Below are 23,631 nucleotides of genomic sequence, written 5' to 3'. Positions count from 1 at the left end.
AGGTTTTGGCTGGCTGAACATGGGCAGCCACTAGGAACACCAAGGATTTTGCCACTGAAAGAATCCTGCTGCTGTATCAGCTTGGGCCACATTGGGTCCCTGTCCTCCCTCTGTGGCCTCTCGGGGTCTTTGCACAGGGGGAATCAGGACAGGAGGGAGTGGGGCCAAAGGGCTTGGAGGGGAGCTCGGGGGAGTTCTGTTTCCCTGTGGTGGAGGGGTCTGCAAGGGAGAAACCAGTAATGGTGGAAAGGCTGAAGTGTTTTTATTCATGTCTGTTCCCACACTGTACCCTGGGAACCCCATGAAGCAGAGGCACAGCTCATTGAGGTGGGACCTGATGGCACCAGGCAGAGCAAACCTGGGCCTTTCTCACACAAACTCGTTTCAGCGGGCACAGCCACCTCTACGGCACTTGGATGACCCAGCTGCACTATGGGTCTCAGCTCAGGAGACCTCCAAGGTTGAGGGGCTTCACTTTGCACCCGGCCCGGGACAGCCCTGGGCTGTGCTGGGGAGCCACGGCCAGCACAGGAGGAGCAGGCAATGCTCAAAATACCTGGGGGCTTGGCAGCAGGCATGGCGCCAGGCGAGCTGAGTAAGCACAAACCTTGGGACACAGCTGTTCATCGGCCGAAAACAAATCGAGAAACAACCCGGCAGGCTGTGACCCCCCCGCCCCGTCAGAGAGACTGCAGCGTTTGCATCGCTGCCGCCACAGGCCCCAGTGCGGGCACCAGGCCCATCTGATAACAGCAGATCTGTGCTGCAGGGGAAGGGGGAACCAGCTCTGACAAAGGCCGGCAACTCATCCCGGCCTTCCCAGGCTACTCGCTGTGGGATGCTGTGGGGCTTGCCTCCAGCTGGGGGGCTGCTGGACTGCCCCCCCACCCCGGTCCAGGCTTTTCCTATATAAACAAAAGAAAAAAAAAAGTGGGGGGGGGGAACCCCCCCGGGATGTGTTGCACAGGGAGGGTGAGTGAGGGGCTGGAGGCAGCAGGCTTTGGGGAGAGGCAAGTGGAGTTTATTCACCAGAGTGGGACCGTGTCTCGGCTCCCTGCCAAGCTCCACTAGGAGCAGGTCACCACGGGACGAGCCCAGCCAGGACGTGCAGAGGAGACGAGGATATTTGGCTGTGGGAGCCCGGGCTGTGCTGGGAAGGAAGCAAGCACAGCACAGGCTCTCGCCGCTGACGCACGTCCCCAAGTGCCGAGGGGCACCCATGGAGCCCCAGGCTCCCATCGCCCGGCAGCACAGCCTCATGCTTTCCGCAGAGCCTGCTGTTTTGCTTCTGTCTTGGAGATTTTCTCAGATTTCCTGCCCCAGGAAGTTTTTGATGACTACATGTAACGCAGCAGCTTAACTGCGCCTCAGCCTTCCTTAGCCTGAAGTTAGGTAGAATAAGCTCCGAGAGCAGGTTGCCAGCAAGCACCAAGACACGTGATTCCCTCCTCCTCCTTCATCTTCAGCCAACACCCATCTACTGGGTTGTACAAACACACGACAATGTGCTGCAGGAAAATCGCACAGGTGTTCCCAGAGTGGGAGTTTGCGTTGTTGGAGCAGAAGAGTCCCTCGAGAACACCAAGGCCATGCTGCAGTACCCACTGGTCCCAGGAGTCCCGGTTGTGCCAGGGGACTCTCTCCCTGAGCTACCGCATGTGCTCTGCGGCGCCTGACCCCAGGCAGCACACCCCAAGCCTGCCAGGACGCCCGCTGGGTCCTTGCCCTTGGAGCCAATTTCAGTGGCTGAAAATATGTCATGTAAGCAGTGCTGCACTGCCACAGGCTCTAGGAAAAACAGACTTCAGGTACTATTGGCATCAACACTTACAGCACATTGTAAAGAAGAACACTGAGCAGTGGATTGACACTCGTTTGCTCTCAGTTGTGCTGCTGTTTGCAACTCTGTTTTGAAACGACATATTCATGACTCCCAGAAGATGCTTGCCCCTTAGAGCTGGCAGCAGGCGGGGTTGGGTGCTCCGGTGTTAGAGATGCATGCGGGACCGTGTCCTCACACCACCAGCACTTCACACCCACAGTGTGCATTCAGGGAAGAGTTCTGCTTAGGCCTTGCTGGCTTTCTACAGAGGGGTACAAGTGAGGATCAAGCACCTTTCTAAAGCTCCAAAGCTGGAGCTTTGGGAGTCCTCTGCCTGCCTGTGTGTTTTCCCCTGAAGAGGCACCAGCTGGGACATCTCCAAGTAACCTGTCCCGCCCTGTACCACTCTTTTCCCCACAGCAGCTTCCCCTGGTCCAGGTCTAAAACTGAAGCACCAACAGCCACACAGATAGTCCTGCTCCTCCTCAGGCACATGTGAGCTTAGGAGACATGGTTTGTGCCCTGTTTGTTTCTTTACAGTCTTGAAAAGCCTGAAAAACCTCCAGAAGTCATAGAGCAGGCACACCACTGCTTCCTCCTGACTTTTTAAGATTAGAAACATCAGCTTGGCTTATTGATACTCACCTCTCTGTCCAGAGGAGTAGGGGGTTCCCTCACCCTTAGTGGGATGGCAGGAAAGCAAACACCGAGATTTGTATCTTACACCAACAGAATGTTGGCAAAGGCTCTCCCACTGGCTGTTCCCAGGATTTACACAGCACCACCCCACTCTGCAAGGACTGATGTGCTTTTTTAGCTTCCTCTGTGATGCAAGGAACACCACCAGGTGCCAATATGTACAGAATTCCTAGGGGTGGCACTGGGGATCTTTAATTCTCTTCTCAAAAGATACACGTGGTCGGTGAACACAGTTGGAAGTGACCAGTCTCCAGACGGCCGCGGCGCACAGTGAGCCAGCCTGGCTCTGGGGCACGCACAGCCTCTCTGTCACCACTCACACTCCAGGCATCCAGGATCCTGAGTCCAAATCAAAGTCCTTCATGCTTAAGAGAACCCTAAGACAAAAACCAAAGAGCTGTCTTCATCAGCTGTTCTGATGGAAAAGAAAGTCTGTGACAGGCAAAGGAGTGAGATTCTCCTAAACCTTGTAAGGTAAAAACGCTCTCCTTAAACATGTGGGTAAAATACTGAAATAGGAACCACTTGTCTTGCTCTGCCATCTGTATCCATAACTCCAGATAAAAAACCAGAACAAAACCACAAACTAAAGACAAATCTTGTTCTTAACTAACAAAATGATACACATACACACAGGCAAGTTATCAGAAAATGCATTATATTTTTGTTTCCACCTCATTTAAAACTGATTTTGGTTTTCAATCAATCAAATCTGAGTATGTCTGAGTTCAGTTTTCAATTTTTTTTTTCCCCCCATAACAGTAATGATCTGGACGACCATAATTATAAAAGGGATGGGGAGAAACTCCGAGAACAAGATACATAGTCTGAACTGTGCTCTCTTCCACACGAGCACTCTAGGGAATGTTAGTTTCAGCTCTTTGTGTTTTGGGTTTTTTTTCCTTCAGGTTGTTACTAACAAAATCTCTACCGTTTATTAAAGCAAAGCTACAGTAATTTTTCTTGCAGTCTTACAGCAGGCTTTCATATTACCAGTAGGACTCGCATGCATGGATTGCAGTCACACACACACGCTCACAGACATTATACAGTAGCCAGTTGCCACCATTAAAAAAAAAAAAAAGAAAAAGAAAACAGACATTCATTTCTTTTAAGTGGTCAACATTAGAATCGCACCAAACTTTTGGATCAAAAAAAAATACTGCACAGGTCTTCCACATCTACATGGTAAGTCATCCCTTCACAACGGACGGAGCTCTCGTCTCCATTTGTTCAACATGCATCGCTGAAGCTTGAAGGCACGCTGGCCAAAGAGAGCCCTGTTCTGTTTTTGTCATCTTAACTCAAGTGTGCTGCTCTTGGGGTGCACAAAAAAAAGGAAAAAAATAAAGCCAAGCCCTTTTGCAGCACACCGGGAAAAGGTCATTCGGAGACCACAGTACTTGGAAGGCAGCCCAGCTGCCTGGATTCTACTTCTAACTGTGCTCTTGGAGGCATTGAAGGAATAGACTTGTCTTTAAAAATGACATATAAAGGCAAATATCCGCAAACCTTTTCTTTTCAAACTGCTTATGGTAGCCTAACACTCCTGGAAGAAACTGGTCCTTCAGTCACCAGCTTCAAGTGGGAAATCTCCTACCTGCTGTCTTAAAACACTGAAGCACCAGAGATTATAGGGCTGATGTGTTCAGGCATTCATCAGCTTCAGGAAAACTTAACACAAAAAAAAAGGCTAAAATTGAAAGAAATCCCCAATGCCTCAAGAGCACTATATCAAACCAGAACTCTTGGGCTACTGACTGCTGGCACTGTCAGAAGCTGTTTGCTTCTGGGAAGACACCTGGAGGTTGAAGCCTTACGGTGATTTTGCATCCTCCCAGGGTGAGATTTGCTGAGCTTTACTGATTGTGAGATAAAGCAGTGTTTCAAAAAACTAAAACCAACAAACTCATAGTAACCATCACCAAAATCACCATTGGGAAAATTCCATTTGTTAGAAGGTCTCATTGAGAAACATCAGTCCCTGCCCCACAGAGCAGGACGGACACGATTAACAAAACCCAGAGTGACCCGTCCCCCACAAGCCAGGCCTTCGAGGACTAATCCCCGAATTATATTGGAGGGGGAGAAAGAAAAATAAACTAAAAGAAGGTTGTATCACCTTTTCCTCCTGTTAAAGTTTTAATCCTCTTATTCCACTTTTATTTCTTTGTTTTTTTTCCCCCGATTCTCCCTTCCACTCTGCCACCTTAGCTGGGGGAGTTATTGGTACAAGAGTTTGGAGAGTCCTGCTCATTTATTGTGTTCAAGAGTACACACACCGGCTGCCGGGGCAGGTGGTGGTGGCTGTGTTCGCGGTGCTGCTCTTCCGCAGCACTAAAAAGCCCTTCCTCCTCGTCCCCGTGGGGGCGGCCGCTGCAGCTGTCGCAGAAGTCCAGGGGCCCATCCAGAGCATCATCGATGAGCCCGTCGAACTCCTTGAGGTCATCGTCGTGATGGCCCCGGTTGCATACGCAGACTTCGATGCCCGAGTCACCAGTGAAACGGCGCTGCCTGCCCGGCGTCTTGTCCTTCGCATCGGGAATGGCGCTGCTCTGCTCCAAGCTCTCAGAGCTGTAACCTTTCAGCAGTTCCTCTTTGCACTCCGTATCCTTCTCGGGACCGGCCCTCTCCACTAGTTCGGCTCCCGTGCTGGTACCGCCAGGCTCGACGCTTTGCATTTTGGCAACTGCTCGCTCGACCAGTGCGGTGGTGGAGGGCTCGGGGTCCCCAAGGCCGGGGGATCCAGTGCTGTCAGTACTGCTGTTATTGCCGCTGGGCGCTGCTGAGCTGCTCTGTGCTGGCTGCAGGTTTCTTGGTGTGTCTGGGATTGTGCTACTGCTGCCTGCTGGGACGCACTGCTGATGTAAGGCACTATAGGGTGGTGGGGGTGTTGGCGGTCGGTTCACCACTTCCTCGTAGGGAGGTAGTAAATAATTTGGCAAAAATCCTAAAAGGGGGAGGCAAGGAGAAGTTACTTCACAAACAGCTTATCTCAGGAAATAGGTCATTACTGCAGGTCAGAATGTCATTTGTCATCTACCAGCACCTTCCCACTGAACAGCTCAACGGGCTTTACAAGGGGTGCTGAAACTTGGCCCAAATGAGAAGCCGCAATTGTGGGACAGGAGGGCACCATTACAGGAGGAGATGGACACAGCTGGAAACAGCAGCCTGATCTCCTGGCTCTCTAGTCCACACTTAGGGCTACGAGGCAAGCCTCTCCCTAACCCTGTACCCCAATACAGCCCCATAAACCACCCCAGGGGATGATCTGCGTTGGCTGGAGGGAACAAGCTGGGAGATAACTCGCCAGCTGTCTCCAACACTGTCTTCTCAGCTGAGTTTCCACTTTCAAGAGCAAAGATTTCACCTCACAAAGCTTTTTGCAAATATAGGAAGACATGAGCAGTTACAAGGAACTTAGGATCCTGGCTTTTGGAGGTTGTTTTAGTGCTGGATTCAGTTTTTCTGATGTGGTCAGAATAAATTGGCAGTACTGGCAAAAGCGTTCGGTTTATTGTACTTACAGCCTCTTGAATCTATGGAAGATCTTGTTTATTTCTTAAGAGGCAACAGAATAGCCTATATAGACAGAGTGGACTTAACTACTACAAACATTTAAAGATAGCACTGCAGTTTTCCATGTGCAATTGCATATCCCCAATATGGGGAGGAACAGGCTGCTAGGGATTATTTCTAAGGTGGCTGCAAGAGTTTAACCAGAAAAGCAAGTTCATACATGCAATTCAACAGTCCATTACAGGAAACTCAGTTGTGGTACCTCCAGTCAAAAGGCTGAGACTTGCTGTTCTAGCACAGTGTAGCAGGGCATGAGGGAGAGCACAAAGATTGTACTTTCCCTGAGCCATGGGCAACAGCTCCTTTGTGCGAAGTCCTAGGGCTGCTCACCAGCAGTGTGGTCTGGGAACCAGCACGGTCCCTGCTGAGGCACCACTTCCACCCAGTCCGTGTGACTGAATTTCGTGAAGCCACTTCCCACATCTCAGTCCCACCAGCAGCAAGTGCAGGCTGGAAAGGAGGAGCATCCATAAAGTCCTGAATGAGATATTTTAAGACCCTTCCCAGAAGAACACGCAGGGAATGTCAGCACTTGCAGCGCGAGGGGTGGGCGTGAGGTGCTGTAGCTGGTGTGGTTCCACTCAAGGGGGCTCAAATGCATCCAGCAGCTGGAATATGCCACCCCCTCTCTACAAGCCAAGGTCAGACAGCAAAGCTGTCCACCACCTCTTGTGGAGCCCAAGCACTGCTCCCCACTTCCACCCAACACGGGAAGCTCGCTGCTGCCCTGCACCCCACGACCTCCACGACCAGGAAAAAAGGTGAGAGATACTTACGGAAATAAAATGGCAGGGCTGAATAGTTATGGGCTTCCCGGTAAGCGATCAGGTTGATTTCATGTTGCCGCTGCTGGGCTTGAAGACGATGCTTGGTGCGTCGGTGATGGCAAACACAACAGCAGCTGAGGATGATGATGATGGTCCACACCAGCCAAAACCCTGCAGCGGTGGAGAGCAAGTGTTATTCGCAGCATGAGAGCCACATCCAAACCCAGGAAACCCCACACAGGCAATGGAGAAGAAAAGCCTGGATCTTTTCTGCACTGCTCTAAAGACAGAAACTTGCATTGTGCCAGGAAGCTTTGACACATACCTGCCTGTGTGCGTGACTGCTACTCTGGCAGCCATGACAGAATCAGGTAACTCTGTGCAGTTTGGTGCAGTGCAGAGCATGTTCGATAAGTACAACTCTGGAGGAGAATGAAACATGGGGACAAGGCTAAGCTCCCCACCACCACTGCTCCCACCCCTTGGATATCATTTCTTCTAGCCAAAAATATGAGCAGAGCTGTGAATAGCATTGAACTTGTCTCCCACAGCCACTTTGGTTTGAAAATAACAATCAAGACACAAAAGACACTCTGCAGATTGACCACAGAAGAAGAGAAAACCCCAAGTGCTATGTTTTGCTTTTGTTTGCACTGCTCTTTAATTTCCAGCCCAAATCCTTCATTGCTATGTTTAACAAAAACATACTCCTTTTACATAAATGTCTCAAAATATTTTTAAAAATTATTTTTGTATTCAATGTCTTAAATTATCCAAAATTAAATTAAACTAGCCCCCCACTCTGAATCCTCAAGAAACCTAACTTCTGCTCCAGCTGTGGTCATGGCTCGTTTCTATGCACTGTCATATCATACGTACACTGTTCCTTAGAAGGGAATTTTAAAAGAACACTTCCTGAATTTTCTCCACTCCCTCCAAAACAATAATTCCTCCTTTCTGCGAACCCCCCTTCATGTTTGCATGCACTAGAAAAATGTTTCCAAGACACACTTCAAAGAGCTACAACATTCACTCCAGATTAGCCTTTTGCCTCCTGCAACTACAGCCCACAGCTCTACCTGCCTCAGAGGTGTCTGTCATCTCCAGCTTTTTTAAGCTCAGTTTTTGCAGCTAAGGATAGCAGGAGAGCTCCCCCTTTAGAAACATGCAGGCCTGGCAAACACTCCTCAGCAGAGATCACAACACCGTTTTTCTTTTGGTAAGACTTTTCTGCCTCTCTTCATGATTCCTAAACTGTCTGGACAAAATGAAGACTCCTAGTGCTACAGCCCATTTTTAGGCCATGTGAGAAAAAACTGCTTTTTTCTCCACAGTAAAAACCTCTGGTCTCACCTCTACAATACCTTGATGTTTTCAGCATCCCCTGCTGAGTTAGCGATTTTTTTTTGCTAAGAGCTGGGTGGGGAAAGGTGAACAGTTTAGGAATTTGAAGAATGAGATGAGCATTGCTCTGGCTCAGGACAAAGTGCAATCGACCCATATCACCCATCTCAGAGCCCTGCATTGGGCTGTTTGTAGGTGAACTGGATATGCCGTATTGTGCCTCCAAGCATTTTGAGCAGGGACTTTCACCTCCCTGTGTCGTAATCCAAATTCTTCATGTATTCTGGCACAGCAAACTGAAATCTTTCTCTTGGCTTGCGCAACCAATTTCCCCAATGGACTGGATTTTGCCTTATGCCCAAACTTATCAAAACCTGCTATCAGATGAAGGTGTTACATGTTCTTTTTTTGTTTTGTTTTGTTTTTTTTACTTGGCTGGAAATCAGGGTTCCTAGGCAGCTTTTCTAGCCAGCCGGCTCAGCTGTACCACAACGGGAAGAGAGAAGACTGTGATCTTGGCTCCAGAGAAGCAAAGGACAAAGCACTAGAGGTAGCCTCTGCACTTCCTTCAAACCAAGCTGACAAATTGTCCACTACTCTCTAATCACTCTCCTGCTTTTAAATAAGCCTTTTTATATAGACTAAAAGAATTGGTCTCGTCCACCCTTCCCTCCAAAGCCAGTCATTTGCAACCACCCCTGTACCCCGCCCCCGCCACCACCAGAACCTTGCCATGCAAACGCAATACACACTCTCTTGCAGTTTGAGGACTCCCACCAATACACTTCATTTCTTGCTAAGAGAAGATCCCTTGGCTCTTGCTTGCTGAGGAAGCAAGAACACACTCATCAAAACCAGGTCATTGGCACAGCATGCCACCATGCGCTGAAGCAAGCCTGCAGTTCATCTTCTAAGTACTCCTTATTTACGAAGAGCACTCCGTGATCATGTGTTCAAAAACAATGGAAAATTACACCCAGCTATCCAGGGATTTTAGCTCTACAGTTTTGAAAACTTTTTAAAGTTAAAAATGCTTTTTAACACATTTGATCATGTCCCTTCCCAAGAACTCTAGATCCAATGGTAGCAAGCAGCACTTAGTTAGTTAAGATGTCCTGGAGAACTGCCACTGTTAAGCAATTTCAGCTGTAACAGCCGAATTTTTCTGCAGGGAATAACTGCTCCCACCCAAGCCTGCATCCAGAAGATTAAAAAAAGTATGTCTTTAAAAAATTTTTCTACCCATTCCAAATAAATCCCAAAGTGCTTTGCAGACAAAATGATGCACAAGCTCAGAGTAGGGGTCAAAGTAAGCTCAGCCATTCCTGGGAAGATGTGCGGCAGCTCTGTAAACAACAGGCAGTAACAACACATAACAGTTTAGGATAATAAATTAATGTTGGATCCTACTGAAACCACAGGTGGCATTTTAAGTAAACAGATCATAATTTACTGCATTGCTATCTGGCCACAGTGCCAGGAACAACACCTCCATTCTCGTGCAAAGGGTCTATTGCATGCTCACAACCACAAGTGGATGAGATCTGTTGTTTTTCATGGGAATTTCCAGAAAAAGAACCCACTAATACCACATTATTGCCTGGTTTCATTAACCGCTGACAATTCCTCAAGCTTCTAGGAATTACTCAACCCCTGACTCAGCACGAGCCCAAGTTCTTGCCCAGATGATCACAGGAGGTCAGTAGCATGTGCCCACCACAGCCATTTGCTGGCCTGGCTTCTGGCATCCTCAATGCCCCCACCTTGTCACACAACAGCACATCTGCACCGCGGGGCCAAAAGTCTCCCTCCAGTACATGGGAAGCAATAGGATGGGACAGCCCTTGGTGCTGAGGCACACGAGGGCCTCCTTGGTTGTTGCTTGAGCCAGGGCGCCAGTGCTGAGAGAAGGATCGGATGCAGCTCTGGTTGCAAGTCTAGCATGGTGCTGGGAGTCCAGGGCCTCCATAAAAGGCTCTGCAACATGCCCTAGCCAGAAGTCTGGGCACAGCTGTAAATTTGGCTGCGGAACAGAAAAACTTTAAAGCCTAGCAAATATATAGTACAGTCCTTTATTTGGAATAAAGCTATGCATACAAAGCCAAGTACACTTGTAAATATTATGTCTACAAGTATGGAGTTAACAGTGAAGATGTCCAGGGCTGAGCTGTGCATTTGTATACCTGGTGATGGTTGGCTTCAAACCAGCAGCAGGGAGGTAAGCCTAGCAGAGCACTGGCCCATGCACCCAGTAGCTCCTTTGGCAGGAGGGGAAGGAGGGGAATTTCAAATTCACCCAAAGACAACACTACATGTGCAGGAAATATGGAGGCTGAGCACAGTAGCAGTACACACCAACACCTCGTTCATGGCAAAAGCAGGCACCAGCTCTGTCTTGTGCTGAAAATAGGTGAGATGTGCAAAGGCAACAGAAGTTTGGCATTAAAAGGCCTCTAAAAGCCAAGTAAAACTGGGCTTCTAGTTGCCTTCACTGTTCCCAAAAGCCTTCCCTATGCTCAACATGTGTCTCCTTCCCAAATGGACACAAGCTGGTTTTCAGCTGCATTGTGCTGAGCTATTGCTGCAGTCACTGGAAAAGGAGAACAGGTTGGGAGACACCAGGCATCCTGAGTCGAGTTTGACATTAAATGTCTGATCTGAGAGAGACTATTTCCCACTGCTAACCTGGCAGTGACCATGGGAAACAAAAGCTCGCAGCAACCTGAGGGCAACATGACAGGCAGAGAGCAAACAGGGTCACTGGAAAAACTGCTGGTGGACAGCACCGACAGAAGCGATGCACTAGTTTGCAGCTAAACATGCATCAGGGGATCACTGGACTTGAAGGCAGTTTCAGGTTTGCTCTTGGTTTATGGAAGAGTCAGAAGCTGAAACACTCTCCTGTCCAAGAAAGGCTGAGTCCTGAGAAACACTGCTGTGTTTTCTGTCAAATTCACTGGTGATGCCAATGGGTGGATAATGATGTAACCAGAGGTTGAATCAGCCACAGCCAAGGAGCTGAGTTTTGTCAAAAGATTTCCCTGACAGAATATCAAAACCTTTCATAAAACAAAAAAGTACCACCAACCTCTTACCCAGCATCAGTCAGGCTCAGAGATGTAAGCTCTACATGAGTGGCAAGCTCAGACAGTCAGAACAGGAGCTGCAGAAAGACCCGGGAACAGAATTAACTCCCATGAAAGCCATCTCTCGCAAGCAGAGAAAATACCGAAGAAAGAGAAGGCTGATATGTTTACAGTGTCCTTGGGAAAGGGAGCCCCATCACATGGTCACACACCAGAGATGTCTTCTACCAGCTGTGAAAGAACAGGCTTAAATCTTCAAGAAAAATTTTTCTGGGACACTGACCATAGTTTTGCTCAAACTTAAGAATAATTAAGAATAAAAAAACCCCAGAGCATTCCCCTCCTCGTGAAAAAGTGGGGAGCCGCGTTCAGTCTGATGCTGTACTGTATTTGCTGTCTGGGATGTTGCCATCAGCATTCCCATAGAGGAATCCTGTGCAAAATGGAAAACGTTTTCTGGAGCGTTCCAAGGGTAGGAACAGAGAAATCTGCCCTCAAGTTCATGGTAAACTTGGGCAAATGCCATTGCTCTGTTGGCAGGAAGTCCCCTAAAAGCAAGCCAAAACATACTGCAAAGTGTTTTTGTGTCCGCCTGACAAGCATCTGGGTAATAGCTTTGGCTCCATGAGAGCTGGTTCTGAACAGGAGAAGTGGGACAATTTCATTGACGAAAAAGTTATGTCCCAAATGGTGGCCTCACAGTCAGCCATGGCTGGAAAAAAAAGTCTTTCACAGGGCCAACCCTATCATCAAAAATAGGAGAGAGATTTAATTGGTACCACAACACGGATGCACTTGGGTTTAATAGTGTCCTTGGCGCAGAGATTGCATTGCCTCCTGCCACTTCACACACGAGCCTGTACGAGTCAACGCTGCTGCTCAAGAGTGCTAGAGATGAAGGATTCCAGGCCACGGGCCTGTGAACATTTTAAGAAGGAAAAAAAGCTGCTGAATGACGTGGTCTTCTCCTGCCTGTCTCTTCCACACCTCCTGCTGCCTCCTCCACCTCTTCTTGTGCCAGCAAAGTTGTGCGCAACTGTGGTTTGAACTGGTTTGAGGGAACCAGAGCAGGTTGAAACTCATCTGCCAAACACAACAGCAGCAAGAGAAAGACTGTGACTTTCAGTGACAGTTTTATGTCATTTTAAATCAGTGTAACTGCAGCTCCAGCCTGACCACACTGCAGGAAAAAGTTACTAAGTATTTGTACAGTACAATAGCAAAACAAAAAAGCTGAAGGCAACATCTCCAACTCCTGCTTGCTTGCTCCCAGACTGGTAACTGACAAAAAGAGATAGATGTTAACTGCAGCTGGTTTCTAGTTTTCAGAATACCATCCAGTATACACAGTATGTCCACTGCCATGAGATAAGATCGAAAAAGGCACATTTCAGAAAAATCCTTTGCTTATCTTGCAACAGCAGTCAACTTGAGGTGGTAAATCTGCAGACACTGTTTTTATGCCTCTCTCCTGGGGAGGGAGCCTTTGCAGAGCAATTGCTCCTGTGCTCCAGCAGACATGTTTTTAACTCCAGTCAATTCCAGCTGATTTACCCCTCCCAAGACATCTATGTTGGTAAAACGTATGTTGAACAGTGGTCTAACCGAGATCAGAGGGGAACATCCAGCTGAGACCATGTCCAGGACATCTGGGAACAAGATCTGGGAAACAGTCTGCACCAACAGATCTGGATATTTGCTGAGGGGCTGGGTTGGAGAATACAGGCAGAGGTTGGAGGTACAGCACCAGCAAGCTCTCTTGCCTTTCCTTGCTATTTAACGCAGAGCAGGTGGGAGCACGCCACACAGGGCAAAAGTCAGTATTTGCACAGTCAGACTATGCAGGACAGCTTGCCTTCTCTGGATTTGTGAATTTTACAAGCCACACCAAAACAAGCTTAAAGATGATTTTTACTGTCTGGGTTAGGCTACAAAAAGTACAAAGAAATCAGAAAACAACTCCCTTGGTGACCCTATTTATCATGAGTTTCTGCACGGTTGTGACATCTGTTTTGTTTGCCCTATAATTTCAACTAGGCTTTGTCATGGGAGGGTTATCTCTGAAGTACCAGCTGAGGAGTAACAGCAGCCAAAGGTGAAGTTTGATACACCTAGGAAAGAGAAAGCAGGTACAACCATGTAGGAGGCTGGGTGAAAGGCAAGAAACAGGGCAAATCTCTCTCTGAAAAGGCATGTGGTTATACTGAAGGATAAGATAACACAGGGTGAGGAAGAAAACACAGGACTGATGAGTTGTTTGACTGAGGGTTTTGGAGACTGCAGCAAAGTCTTGGAAATGAATTCTTATTATAAAGCTGACCTGGAACACGTACATGGTACAGCAGTTGCTTTAGTTTTAGAAACTAACCGTATCCTTGCCAAAATTTTCTGGCAGCACGCTTTTTGGGGAAAATATCTGTCTAGAGATTCCAAGGGGAAGCGTGCAGAGATGAGCAAAATGTTCAAAATCAGCAAAAACATCAACTGTGCTGCCTGCAAACAGAACATTTTTTTCCTGTACAACCCTTCCACTAGCGCCCAAACAGTCAAGATTTTTTTTTTTTCTTTCAGAAACAGAGGGGCTCAGTAATACTGCTAAAGCAGTCAAAACAAAGCAAAATAGGCATATCCAACATCTGAATACTCACTCATTGCCAATGCTGGTTTGTTGTACAGTGCCTAAGTGACCCAAGACCAGCTAAGCCCTAACTTTGAAATCCTACAACAGATATCTTCTGCACGCAGTGACCAGCTGCCTGTTTCCATGCTCCACAATTCCTGAAGCATAGTCTACTATTCTTCCAACTACACCATGCAAAACACTTTCTACAGATTTGCTTGCTGTGTTCAAGGCCTCTGGAATTATCTAATTCATGCTGGCCCTCGATAGGCAAGGAGAGACACAAAGATAGATGTCAAGAGATTTGGATTTGGTTTTCAGTTTACATTATACACTTAAACTTGGGAAAATCCAGAATAGCTGAGCCTTAATTCTTAACTTGCAAAATGCAGGAACTGCATTCTGTGATTACCTTCTCTCCTGTATTTTGAAAAGTGGTATTTTGGAACATCTAAGCAATGACACCTATCAGGCCTGGACAAAGGAGAACTCCAGCAAATCACAATCACTTCATAACAGACCTGAGTAAGAACTGTTAGTAAGCAAAATCCAGTGGCTGCTGCCATTCTCCCAAGGCCACAGTCTCCTCCTTAGGGACTGTGAGCTCTCTGCAAAGCCCACAGAAAGTGTTAGGCTAAGATGTTGAACCAGCTCAACCACCATCCAAACAAACACCTTTCCCTATGTGAGGAAATGCAACACTAAAGCTCCTTCTTCTCTTTCACTTTTTATTCTATTCTAAGAAAATGAAAAGACATAACTGCACTTTTTTCCCCCATGTTACCAGCTAGCAAGCTTGAGCTAAGAACTAATTAGACCTTTACACAGCTATTAGACCTATATACATCTGGATATAGTTTTATTATTTGGCAACATGGCACTATTTTTTTTTTTTTTTTAATAAGAGATGGGTGGGGAATCCAAACGAGGCTGTTATCTAATTTTAAACACAGGCTGTCCACCTGCTTGGCATATCATGTTCTCCATTCCTCCACTCCACCCCTTAACAAAATACCACCTTGATTTTGCATCCTATTCCACTACCCTCAAGGATTGGATTATAATTACTGCAATGTTACTTGCTGTCTAGAAATATCGAGATCAGACATTTTCAAAGAGAAACTTCCCACAAATTCCTAAACGAGGAAAAAGATCCTTTTTATGGGAAAAACTCCAAGCAGCCACAAGACAGGATCACATTTCAGAAGACACTTCTAAAGACAGACTAGTTTTCTTTTCCATTTCAAATGCCACCCTCCTCTGTTTCTTTTCCCCACAAAGCTGTGGTGGTAAATAAACCTAGGATTTAATTCAACAAGACTAGCAAGAGGTCTATTTTCAGGCACACAAAAAGCAATGGTGGTCTGAGAAGGTCAAGAGGAGCAGAAACTTCTCAAAAACTATTTCAGTATGTGCATACACAGGTTCAAATCAAAACACAGAACAACCATGAAGCCATACTTAAAAGGTGCTGCAAAGTTAACTGTTCATTAACCAAAATTTATTATTAACTTCTAAAAAGCTAATCTATTCCCAAGCATGTAGAGCCACTGCTCTCCACACCACCAATTCACTGCTCATATTAAGACTATTTACATATAACATGACTGCTATTCACCTTGAAGGTCTTAGGAGTGCCTCACCACATGTACCTACCAAAGACACTCAGCAATTCCTAGAGCAACACATAAGTTCCGCAGCTGTGGTCGTAAGCTCTAGAATATGAGTTTTCATTTAAAGGACATGCCTCCCCTGTGCCTCCCCCACTACACCCTCAACTCAGAAACTTTTCTCTAGCACTCCTAACAGCAAAGCGAGCTTTGAAAACACTAATCAATTTGAAATCAATGTTGGATGTTTGCCTGAATTTTCAGAAAGCCTAGAAGAACAGGTCTCATGTTTGCATTATTCCCATCATCTCAGTGTGGTATATGATGCTCTCTGCAATGCAGAAGGACTGTGAATGTCAACACGGAAACCCATTCCTACAGAGGAACCATCCAGCAGTGCATGCCACTAATATGTTTATTCCATTATCTCAGCATGACCTGTGTGCCTGCCCTATAAAGAAACCTGAAATATTCTGCCTCCTTCTAACAAAATCTAGTTTTATCTTCCAAGAACTTTCATGATGCAGCCAGGCACTGCCAAGTACAAAAGTCTGCGCCATACTGAGAGCGCAAAGATAGTTACAGTAAAAATAATTCCATTAAAATGGCAGGGGGCTATTGTTCAGACTGTATTGTCTGTATGCAATTCAATTAAGCCTCTCTTTTAAGATGTCCATGGAAGAAACATGGCGACTGTGCAATAAGCCGTAGTATGCAGCTGTACTCCATGCTGTTGCTCAATTTAGATCCTGCTTGCCAGAGAGTCTGTAAACCCTTACATATATGCATCTTCCTCTACATGCCCACCCACACAAATCCAAAACTGGGTCTGACCTTCCCCACTCTGCTTTGTCCATGCACCCCCATATACTCCAAACAAATTCCAGCCACCCGTCCTGCCTGTGCTGCCAACAGCTGACCCAGGCAGCCCAAGGCAGCCATGTATTCATGCCTGTTTCCCAGCCTGCTAGGGTCCCCAGAGCTGCCCCCGCCCTGTCCTGAGCTGTTTCTTGAACTGTTTGGAGACTTCTGAAAATAAAGCTGCTGTAAAAAATCTGCAGTACATTCAAATCCTGCCATTAGTATCAACACAGCCAGCCACTACAGTCTGATGCACACTGTGTCTTGGAAAAGTCTGAAAGAGTTCTGTTTAGCTTACAGCCACATCCTCCATGCTTCTCTGGTTAATTTGAAAAGTAAAAGCGTGTTTCCAGACTAAAGGATGAAGTGTCAGCTACTCCTGACCTTGGATCCAGGTTAAGTGACAGTGTGCTTATAATACATTTCCACACATGCACTGCTTTCAGAAAGTGAAACTGGGCACAGCAGAGGGATTAAGTGGATAGCACAGTTGCATAAAGGCTACAAGATACCACTGGGTGTGGTAAGAAAGTTTCTCCAGTTTCTACCGTGGGGATACAATGTTCAAGAGTTCCACATTTCCATACTCTGGGAGCACAGATGTCTCCTCAGCCTAGGTTCCTGGCAGTACAACAGCATGTCAACATCGACGTTCAACCCTTTGTGCTCCTCCTCAGGAAAGGAAGACACCATCAGACCGGCACAACTAAAAGTTTGCCCTTAAAATTCAACATTTCTTATTTTCCTATCCTTTCAACTTCCTATTTTCCACATATCTTGATCAGAGTTTTGCTCACCTGCTTTGACCTACCTGCTGCTGTCTAAAGGGACTTAGCAAGTATAGTCAAACACTCACTAGAAACCTGGGTAGTTTCAAATCCCAGATTTCAGGAAAGAGGAGATAAGAGGGGTTGCAATGGGCAATGTATGTTCCTCACCACACGCAGTATTCAGCCACTGTCAGCCCACGAGATCTGTCCAAGACCCTCTCCACCCAAGGAGCTGTGCTCCAAACACAATGTGTCCTGAAAGGAATAAACGTCCTGGCCCTGCTCCTTGAAAGCACAGCTTTAAAAAGATAAATTCGATTTAAACTCATTCTTGCAAAGAACTAAAACATTAAGACGAAAGATACTGAATTAATTATGTGTTTGAGTGGTCAAACTCTAGCGTTGTGTGCATCGGCATTTCTCCCATGAGCGTGGTTTCCTCACTCGCATACAATGCTATTTTGAGTAACCTCAGTATTGCCCAAATCAGTGAGAAGACCAAACAACAAATCTCCAGTCATGAATGTGGCAAGACGACCCGTTACTCCTCAAAAAGCAGCCAATGCCCATCTAAACAACCCTATTTCCCTTGCCGTATCAGGTCCACTCCGGTTTGTGTTGCAGCAAAATGCAATGGCAATGCATAACAAGGGCTGAATACAAAATCCCACGGGACACAAGCCAGACCTGTAGTATGGTATGAGAGCCATGCAGATTAGGAAGGGAAGCCATACAAAATGGAAGGACTTACACCAGAGTTCATAGTAGTAGTTGCAACACTGGGATTGTCCACAACAGTGGCCCGTTTCACATATGTAACTTTGATTGTTGACACCCATGCAGGTTTCCTTGTCCTAAAATTAAACAGACACACTTTTAAGATGCTTTGTCAGTATCTTCCGTAAATGTAATCTTTTACTCAATGATCTGCAAGCATTTGAAAAGTCACAAGTTATGGTCTTGGGAAACTCTAAAATACATAAAGAGGTTAAAATACAGCTAAGGATCACCAAAAACCATGAAGGAAGAAAACCTCGTATCTCCAAACTCATGAGTTATAGTGCTTTATCATCTAGTCTGCGCTGCTTTCTCATCATCCTTTCCCTTTTCCATTAAAAGTTATCATTTTTTAGGAGTCAGACATTCTCTTAAGAGAGAGATGTCATTTGTTCCACATTTTACACAATATTGCTGCATTACTGAGGCTAAATGCCAAGTGGAGGAAATGCATTCATAAACAGAGCATTATAATTTGAGAGAAGACTGCTTGGATTCATTTAGATCTAAATGATAATTACAGTATGTTCCTGCGAGATTCCAATCTAAAATGATTCCTTCATAATTAGCCGTGTGCTTTACATAAGATCAGCATTCCTGTAAAACTTCTTCCCGGAATAGTGTAGTGGTCCAGGAGCAAAGCCAAATCAGCTGTACAGTATCACCCAGCAGGTCCTCAGGACACTCAAGATGGAAAAGGACTACAGTGCAAGATCTCAGTCCCTGATGTGGTGCATCACTTCACAAAAGTCTGCACTTTCCCACTACTTTGAAAACATGGTGGGGGGGTGTGTGTGAGTACAAAACACAGGAAAACAGGCGTTTTTACAGGCTGTCGTTTGTACATCCTCTAATAGGCTCAAGGGCAACCTGGAAGTTAGAAGACACTACACAGTTTCTTAAGAAACAAACAGATCTCAATAAAAAACATTGGTTTACAAACAAACCCGTTAAGTGAAAGAAAGTGAAAATTTTAGACTTTAAAATTTATTATAAGGCGAAGAAAATGTGGGGAGTTTTTTACTGAAAGATGTGTTGAAAGAATTCAATTTATAAGTACCACCTTTCAAAAAACCAAACAGAAAAGCCCGACAAAACCCAGCCAGCAGGCTACAGGAATGTATATCGGTGGATCCCAACACCTGCTGAACTGCACTGTTCCTCTATTTTATGTGAGTCCACCACAGCCACACTTCCCACCAGCCTCTGTTGGGTCACCATATGCACAAAATACGAAGTCCATTTCAAATGATGGACCAGCTTACCGAACAAGTGATGCAAGCCAGCAGTCTCAATGGAGGAGTCCTGCCCTAAGTTCTTAAGGAGAGTCAGTCTATTTGGGGATCTGGGGGAGCACCAGCACTACCCCACCACGCAGCATCCCAGTCAGAGCTGCGCCTCCCCAACACTGGGCCTGTGGGTCCCTCACCCGAGCACTCACGCTACAGCAGCAATATAACTTCTAAAAGCAGAACAACCTCCTACCACCTACAGTTCCAACAGAAAAAGATCCCACACTGCATTTTTCTCCTAAGAAGTCCCAGAAACTTTTGAAAGGGTTTTTGATCACGTGAGGGCAGAATTCAGTACACACAACTCAGCATACAATATACTGCTCCCTCTCCTTCCACTGGTATCATGATTTTCACAACAAGCCCTAAAAAGCACCAATGGGCCATCTCCTTAAAAGTCATCCACAGAGGCAACAGGCTGGGGGGGTGCCTGCCTTCTTTTTCCAGGCAGAGTAGAACATTTTGCTGGACAGACCAGTCCAACTGCTTTACTACAGGTAGCTAAAGGCAAACATTTAATATTCTTGTCTTGAGATACTGTGTGCCAACAATAGACACAACATTCTCCTGTAGGGTAAGGAGGTGTTTCCATCTCCAACTGCAGCAGCTTGTAGCAACTTTTAGGAGACACTATTGAGCCAGCACAGTATTTTCTGCTTTAGACATGCTATTCATATAGAAAATTGTAATTTTAGTCAGCAAAAGAACTAGAAACATGACACATCTATTCTCTTATTTGTTCTTACTAGTTTATTTACACTTTTCCTCATTTTTGTTGGCCTTGCAGAGTTAATATAACTGACAAACAGCATAGATTTTGGCGCTCTCATCAACAGAATTGAGAAATTAAGATCCCATTGCAAAATTGCAATCCTGTTGATAATGCACAAGCCAGCAAGTGACCAGCTGGGGTCCGCAGTTGTGACACATGAGGATCAATGTGACCTATTGAACCAGTAAATAAATCACATGGAGCTGGTGAAATAGTCCCACAGGGCCATTTCAGGAACTCCTCTGCATCCCAACACGGATCTGTCTTTGACCACCTGCGTTTACTCCCCCAAAATTTGTTCCATTCAGTGTTGTCTGCTTCAAAGAGCAGCAGTAAGGAACACACATCAGTGTCGTTTGGCAGCAGCAACATAAAACAGCTTCAACATCACTATATTTTTCCCCACTTGGAGTAGTCCTGTTTTCAAAGACTTTCATCACATTATACTTCTATTTGAACTTCCTGACGCCCTCTTCATAACCTTATTATATTCAAAATTACCTTTCCACAACACCATATGCTTATGTGTAGGGTTGTTTCTCGTTAGCCCAACTGGCAAGCAGGTCTATGAGGGTGTACATGTTGAACAGAAGATCTTCAGCAGGTAGGTTGGTATTCTGCAGGTTGTTCCTACTTGCTTTTGGAGATCAAGTCTCAAGCAACACCCTGCTTTCCCATCTAAAGTGGAGTTTAAATCTTACTGTCCAGAGCTTCTTCTTTACACACTAACCAAGAGAAATCATCTTTCTTGCTCATGTGTATTCAAAGGCATACCTTTGAATAGTCCCACAGTCGGTGTTCAGCTCTTACAGTTCAGAAAGCCCTGGGTTTTAAAGTCCTTGCAGTTCTGGCCACTAGCCATGCTCCTCAAAGTCCAAGCAGCTCCTCTTGGAGCTTTTCTGTAGCCCTTTGCCAGCCTGGCCACCAATGGCTTTCTGGGAACATGGAGCCATCAGACTTGGTGCCACGTGTCAGACCCAGAACTGTCACCCTTGCTTTCAAACAGTTTCACAGAATCAAGGAATAGTTTAGTTTGGAAAGGATCCCAGCAGGTCACATGGCCTGACCCCCGCTTTGTAGCATGGCTACCTCCAACACTAGGTTACTCAACCCAGCACAGGGAAAGAGATAAAACATAAAGGCAACAAATATTCAGAAAAAGTCTACTAGGCAAAGATCCCACTACAAGGAGAGCATTGTTTTTTGTGACATGTTACAGGTGTCTCCCTTGGATCGAGTGTTTCAGTCTTCTTTCCTCTCCCCACTTAAGTCACGACTCATTTCTGTGTAAAGCTGAGCCACCGTACAGGTTCTTGAACTGTTTTGCAAACCAAGGAAAAGGTTATGCACTGCCATCACTACAGGCCATGACAAAGATCGGGACATTTTTTGTTAGGAAACTTCTGCCTACCACCAAGCATTTCAATCAGCTTTCAATTTCTAATTAAATCCCAGCCTGCACTTCTCACACTATCAGTGTTGTATTATTTCTAATTCCTCTTCCCATTCATTCTTTGTGTCATATGCTGCCAAACTGTAACTACTTCAGACATACCAGCAATATATTTATCTAGAATCTAAATGTCTTCTGGAAACGTATCACAAGTCCTCGTGCTATGAAGGCACACTCTTTCCTCTTTCACACCAACAGGCATGGACAAGGCACAGGACTGAAAGAGTAGTTTTATAGGCAAGAAAATTATATATGGGGGAAAAAAATCTCATAGAAACAAAATTGGAGCACTCACATTTTAGTGACCTGCCTTCGTTTCTAGTTTCCACTGCAAGTAGTGCTTGTAACAATTTTTAATCATTCTTAGCAGCATGAAGATTCTACCAAACTACTGCAGAGGGGTTTTTGGGTTTTTTAGGTAGTCTTAAAAAAAAAAGGGAGGAGGAAGGTTTCTTTCCTAAAGCACTTCCCTCATCAGTAGCCAGTGGCTATCACATTCCAGTGCAGGCTTCCCTGTTAAAAGAGAGTTTTGTTTTCTTGTTGCCCAGGCAAGTACACCCTCCTCCACAAGCCTTTGTTCAGCTAATGGTAGACTCCCCCAGACAGGATTACTAAGCACCATCTACATGGGTCTGTTCTCAAAGAACATTCAACTCCATTAGAGCAGAATATTCCTGTTTTGCAACTAAAAAGCCTGAACATGTCATCCATTATCTTCCACCTGCAAACCCTAACAGACTTCCAGCTAATTTCAAAGGATTGGCTTTGTCCTGTAAAGCAGCAGTACTGTAGGCTGCATGCGCATCACTGCTTCCTTAGCATCATCCTAAAAGCTGATGCAGATCTGAGAAACTGGAATCACTGGATCCCTGATGCACACTCCAAAGCCGGGAGCTCTCAGGAGAAGGCTCTGCAATCCTGGAGTCTGTGTTCTCTCCCCATCCAGTCCAACAGAGGCCATTTGCTAAGACTGATGCAGGCTCTTTCTCATGAAATTGGTTGAGTTGGGAAGACCTCATCTTGGTGTGTTTGGAGAGTCACTTTGTATTTTAGAAGTAGCATTCTGGATTAGTTTTCATTTCTCATAAACTTTATAAAGCAACTTTGAATAAAAGTAAGATTTTTTTAAAAACTTATTTTCTTGTTGATGCTTGGCATTTGTGATAAACCCACAACCATGCTGGCAACTCTGCCAGTAGCACACTTTTGCTGTCAAGTGCTTTTACAAATAATCCTTAAAATATCCAGCAGTGGTAGGTATAAGAGAACTCAAGGCAATGCCATATGTTGTCACATCTGAAGCTACAGCAAACATTAATGTCAGTGACAGGGAAAAAAGCCAATTATTTTCTCCACCTTTCAGTTTAGTATTGGACCTATACTGGAGGTCTATGTGACAAAGGTCAAAATCTGGGGCATGATCAAGACAGGAGGCATTCATGGAGGTCTGTACGTTGCCTGAACTGCGCTACTATGCATGAAAGGATGAAATCAGACCTCCTTATCCTACTTTTGTAAAGTTTTTCAGTACTAAATGGTTGGGTTTAATACCTGTAAATCTGTTAGGATTTATTCCATCTGAAGCCAATGTAGGAAACGGAGGGAAATAAGAACTGATTGACAGTAGAGTACCATTACAATAAGAAGATCAAGACACTTCACACTTTTTTACTCTCCAAAGTAAGTAGTTAACCTGGGAACACTGTTGCTATGTCAAAAGGAAGAAAGATGGAGATGAGCAAATTCCAGACTGTGGCTATTTTCCAAGCTGAAAATTAATATGTGCAACTGCAGCAACACACACCAGTGCCCACGCTCAGAAGTGCATAGTTGGCAGTGAACCACTTACAAAAGATGACTCCTTAGCTGGCATTAACCAGGTAACCAAAACCAGCAGTGGCTGATATCATGGAGATCTAATAACCGTTTTAGCTTTTTGCTCTGTCTCCTCTTTCCACATAAATCTGGCCTCCATTACCCTAAATATGAGCACCTTGCATTTATGTAGCCTCTGTGTCATTCAACCTGCCAGAGTATTTTATTCATCCTAACCTTGGTAATACAGCAGACACCCCGAAAAACACTTTGAAGTGTGACTTGCATTTACTGACAGCAGGTTATATGCCATTCCTTTCTTCTAGAATAGCCAGTTTTTCTAGACCTGCTCTAATTTTCT

General features: G+C 45.6%; 1 protein-coding gene across 3 annotated transcripts in view; it reads right to left on the bottom strand.

Annotated features, from left to right (window-relative positions):
* Nucleotides 1-3,049: 3,049 nt before the first annotated feature.
* Nucleotides 3,050-23,631, bottom strand: part of WBP1L (WW domain binding protein 1 like) — a 61,165-nt gene continuing 40,583 nt past the window's right edge. For 2 of the 3 annotated variants that reach the window (XM_074908434.1, XM_074908435.1), the window contains exons 2-4: nt 17,913-18,015; nt 6,880-7,041; nt 3,050-5,471 (exon numbers count right to left, since the gene is read on the bottom strand). In XM_074908434.1, coding sequence (XP_074764535.1) covers nt 4,732-5,471; nt 6,880-7,041; nt 17,913-18,015 — 1,005 coding nt within the window. In that variant the 3' untranslated portion in view covers nt 3,050-4,731. The remainder of the gene's footprint in view (nt 5,472-6,879; nt 7,042-17,912; nt 18,016-23,631) is intronic. The other variant, XM_074908436.1, reaches the window with a different exon arrangement.

Source organism: Athene noctua, chromosome 5 (genome assembly GCF_965140245.1).
Source record: "Athene noctua chromosome 5, bAthNoc1.hap1.1, whole genome shotgun sequence".
Classification (NCBI taxonomy): domain Eukaryota; kingdom Metazoa; phylum Chordata; class Aves; order Strigiformes; family Strigidae; genus Athene; species Athene noctua.
The sequence above is the reverse complement of the archived record's forward strand: the minus strand, read 5'-3'. Positions and strand labels throughout refer to the sequence as shown.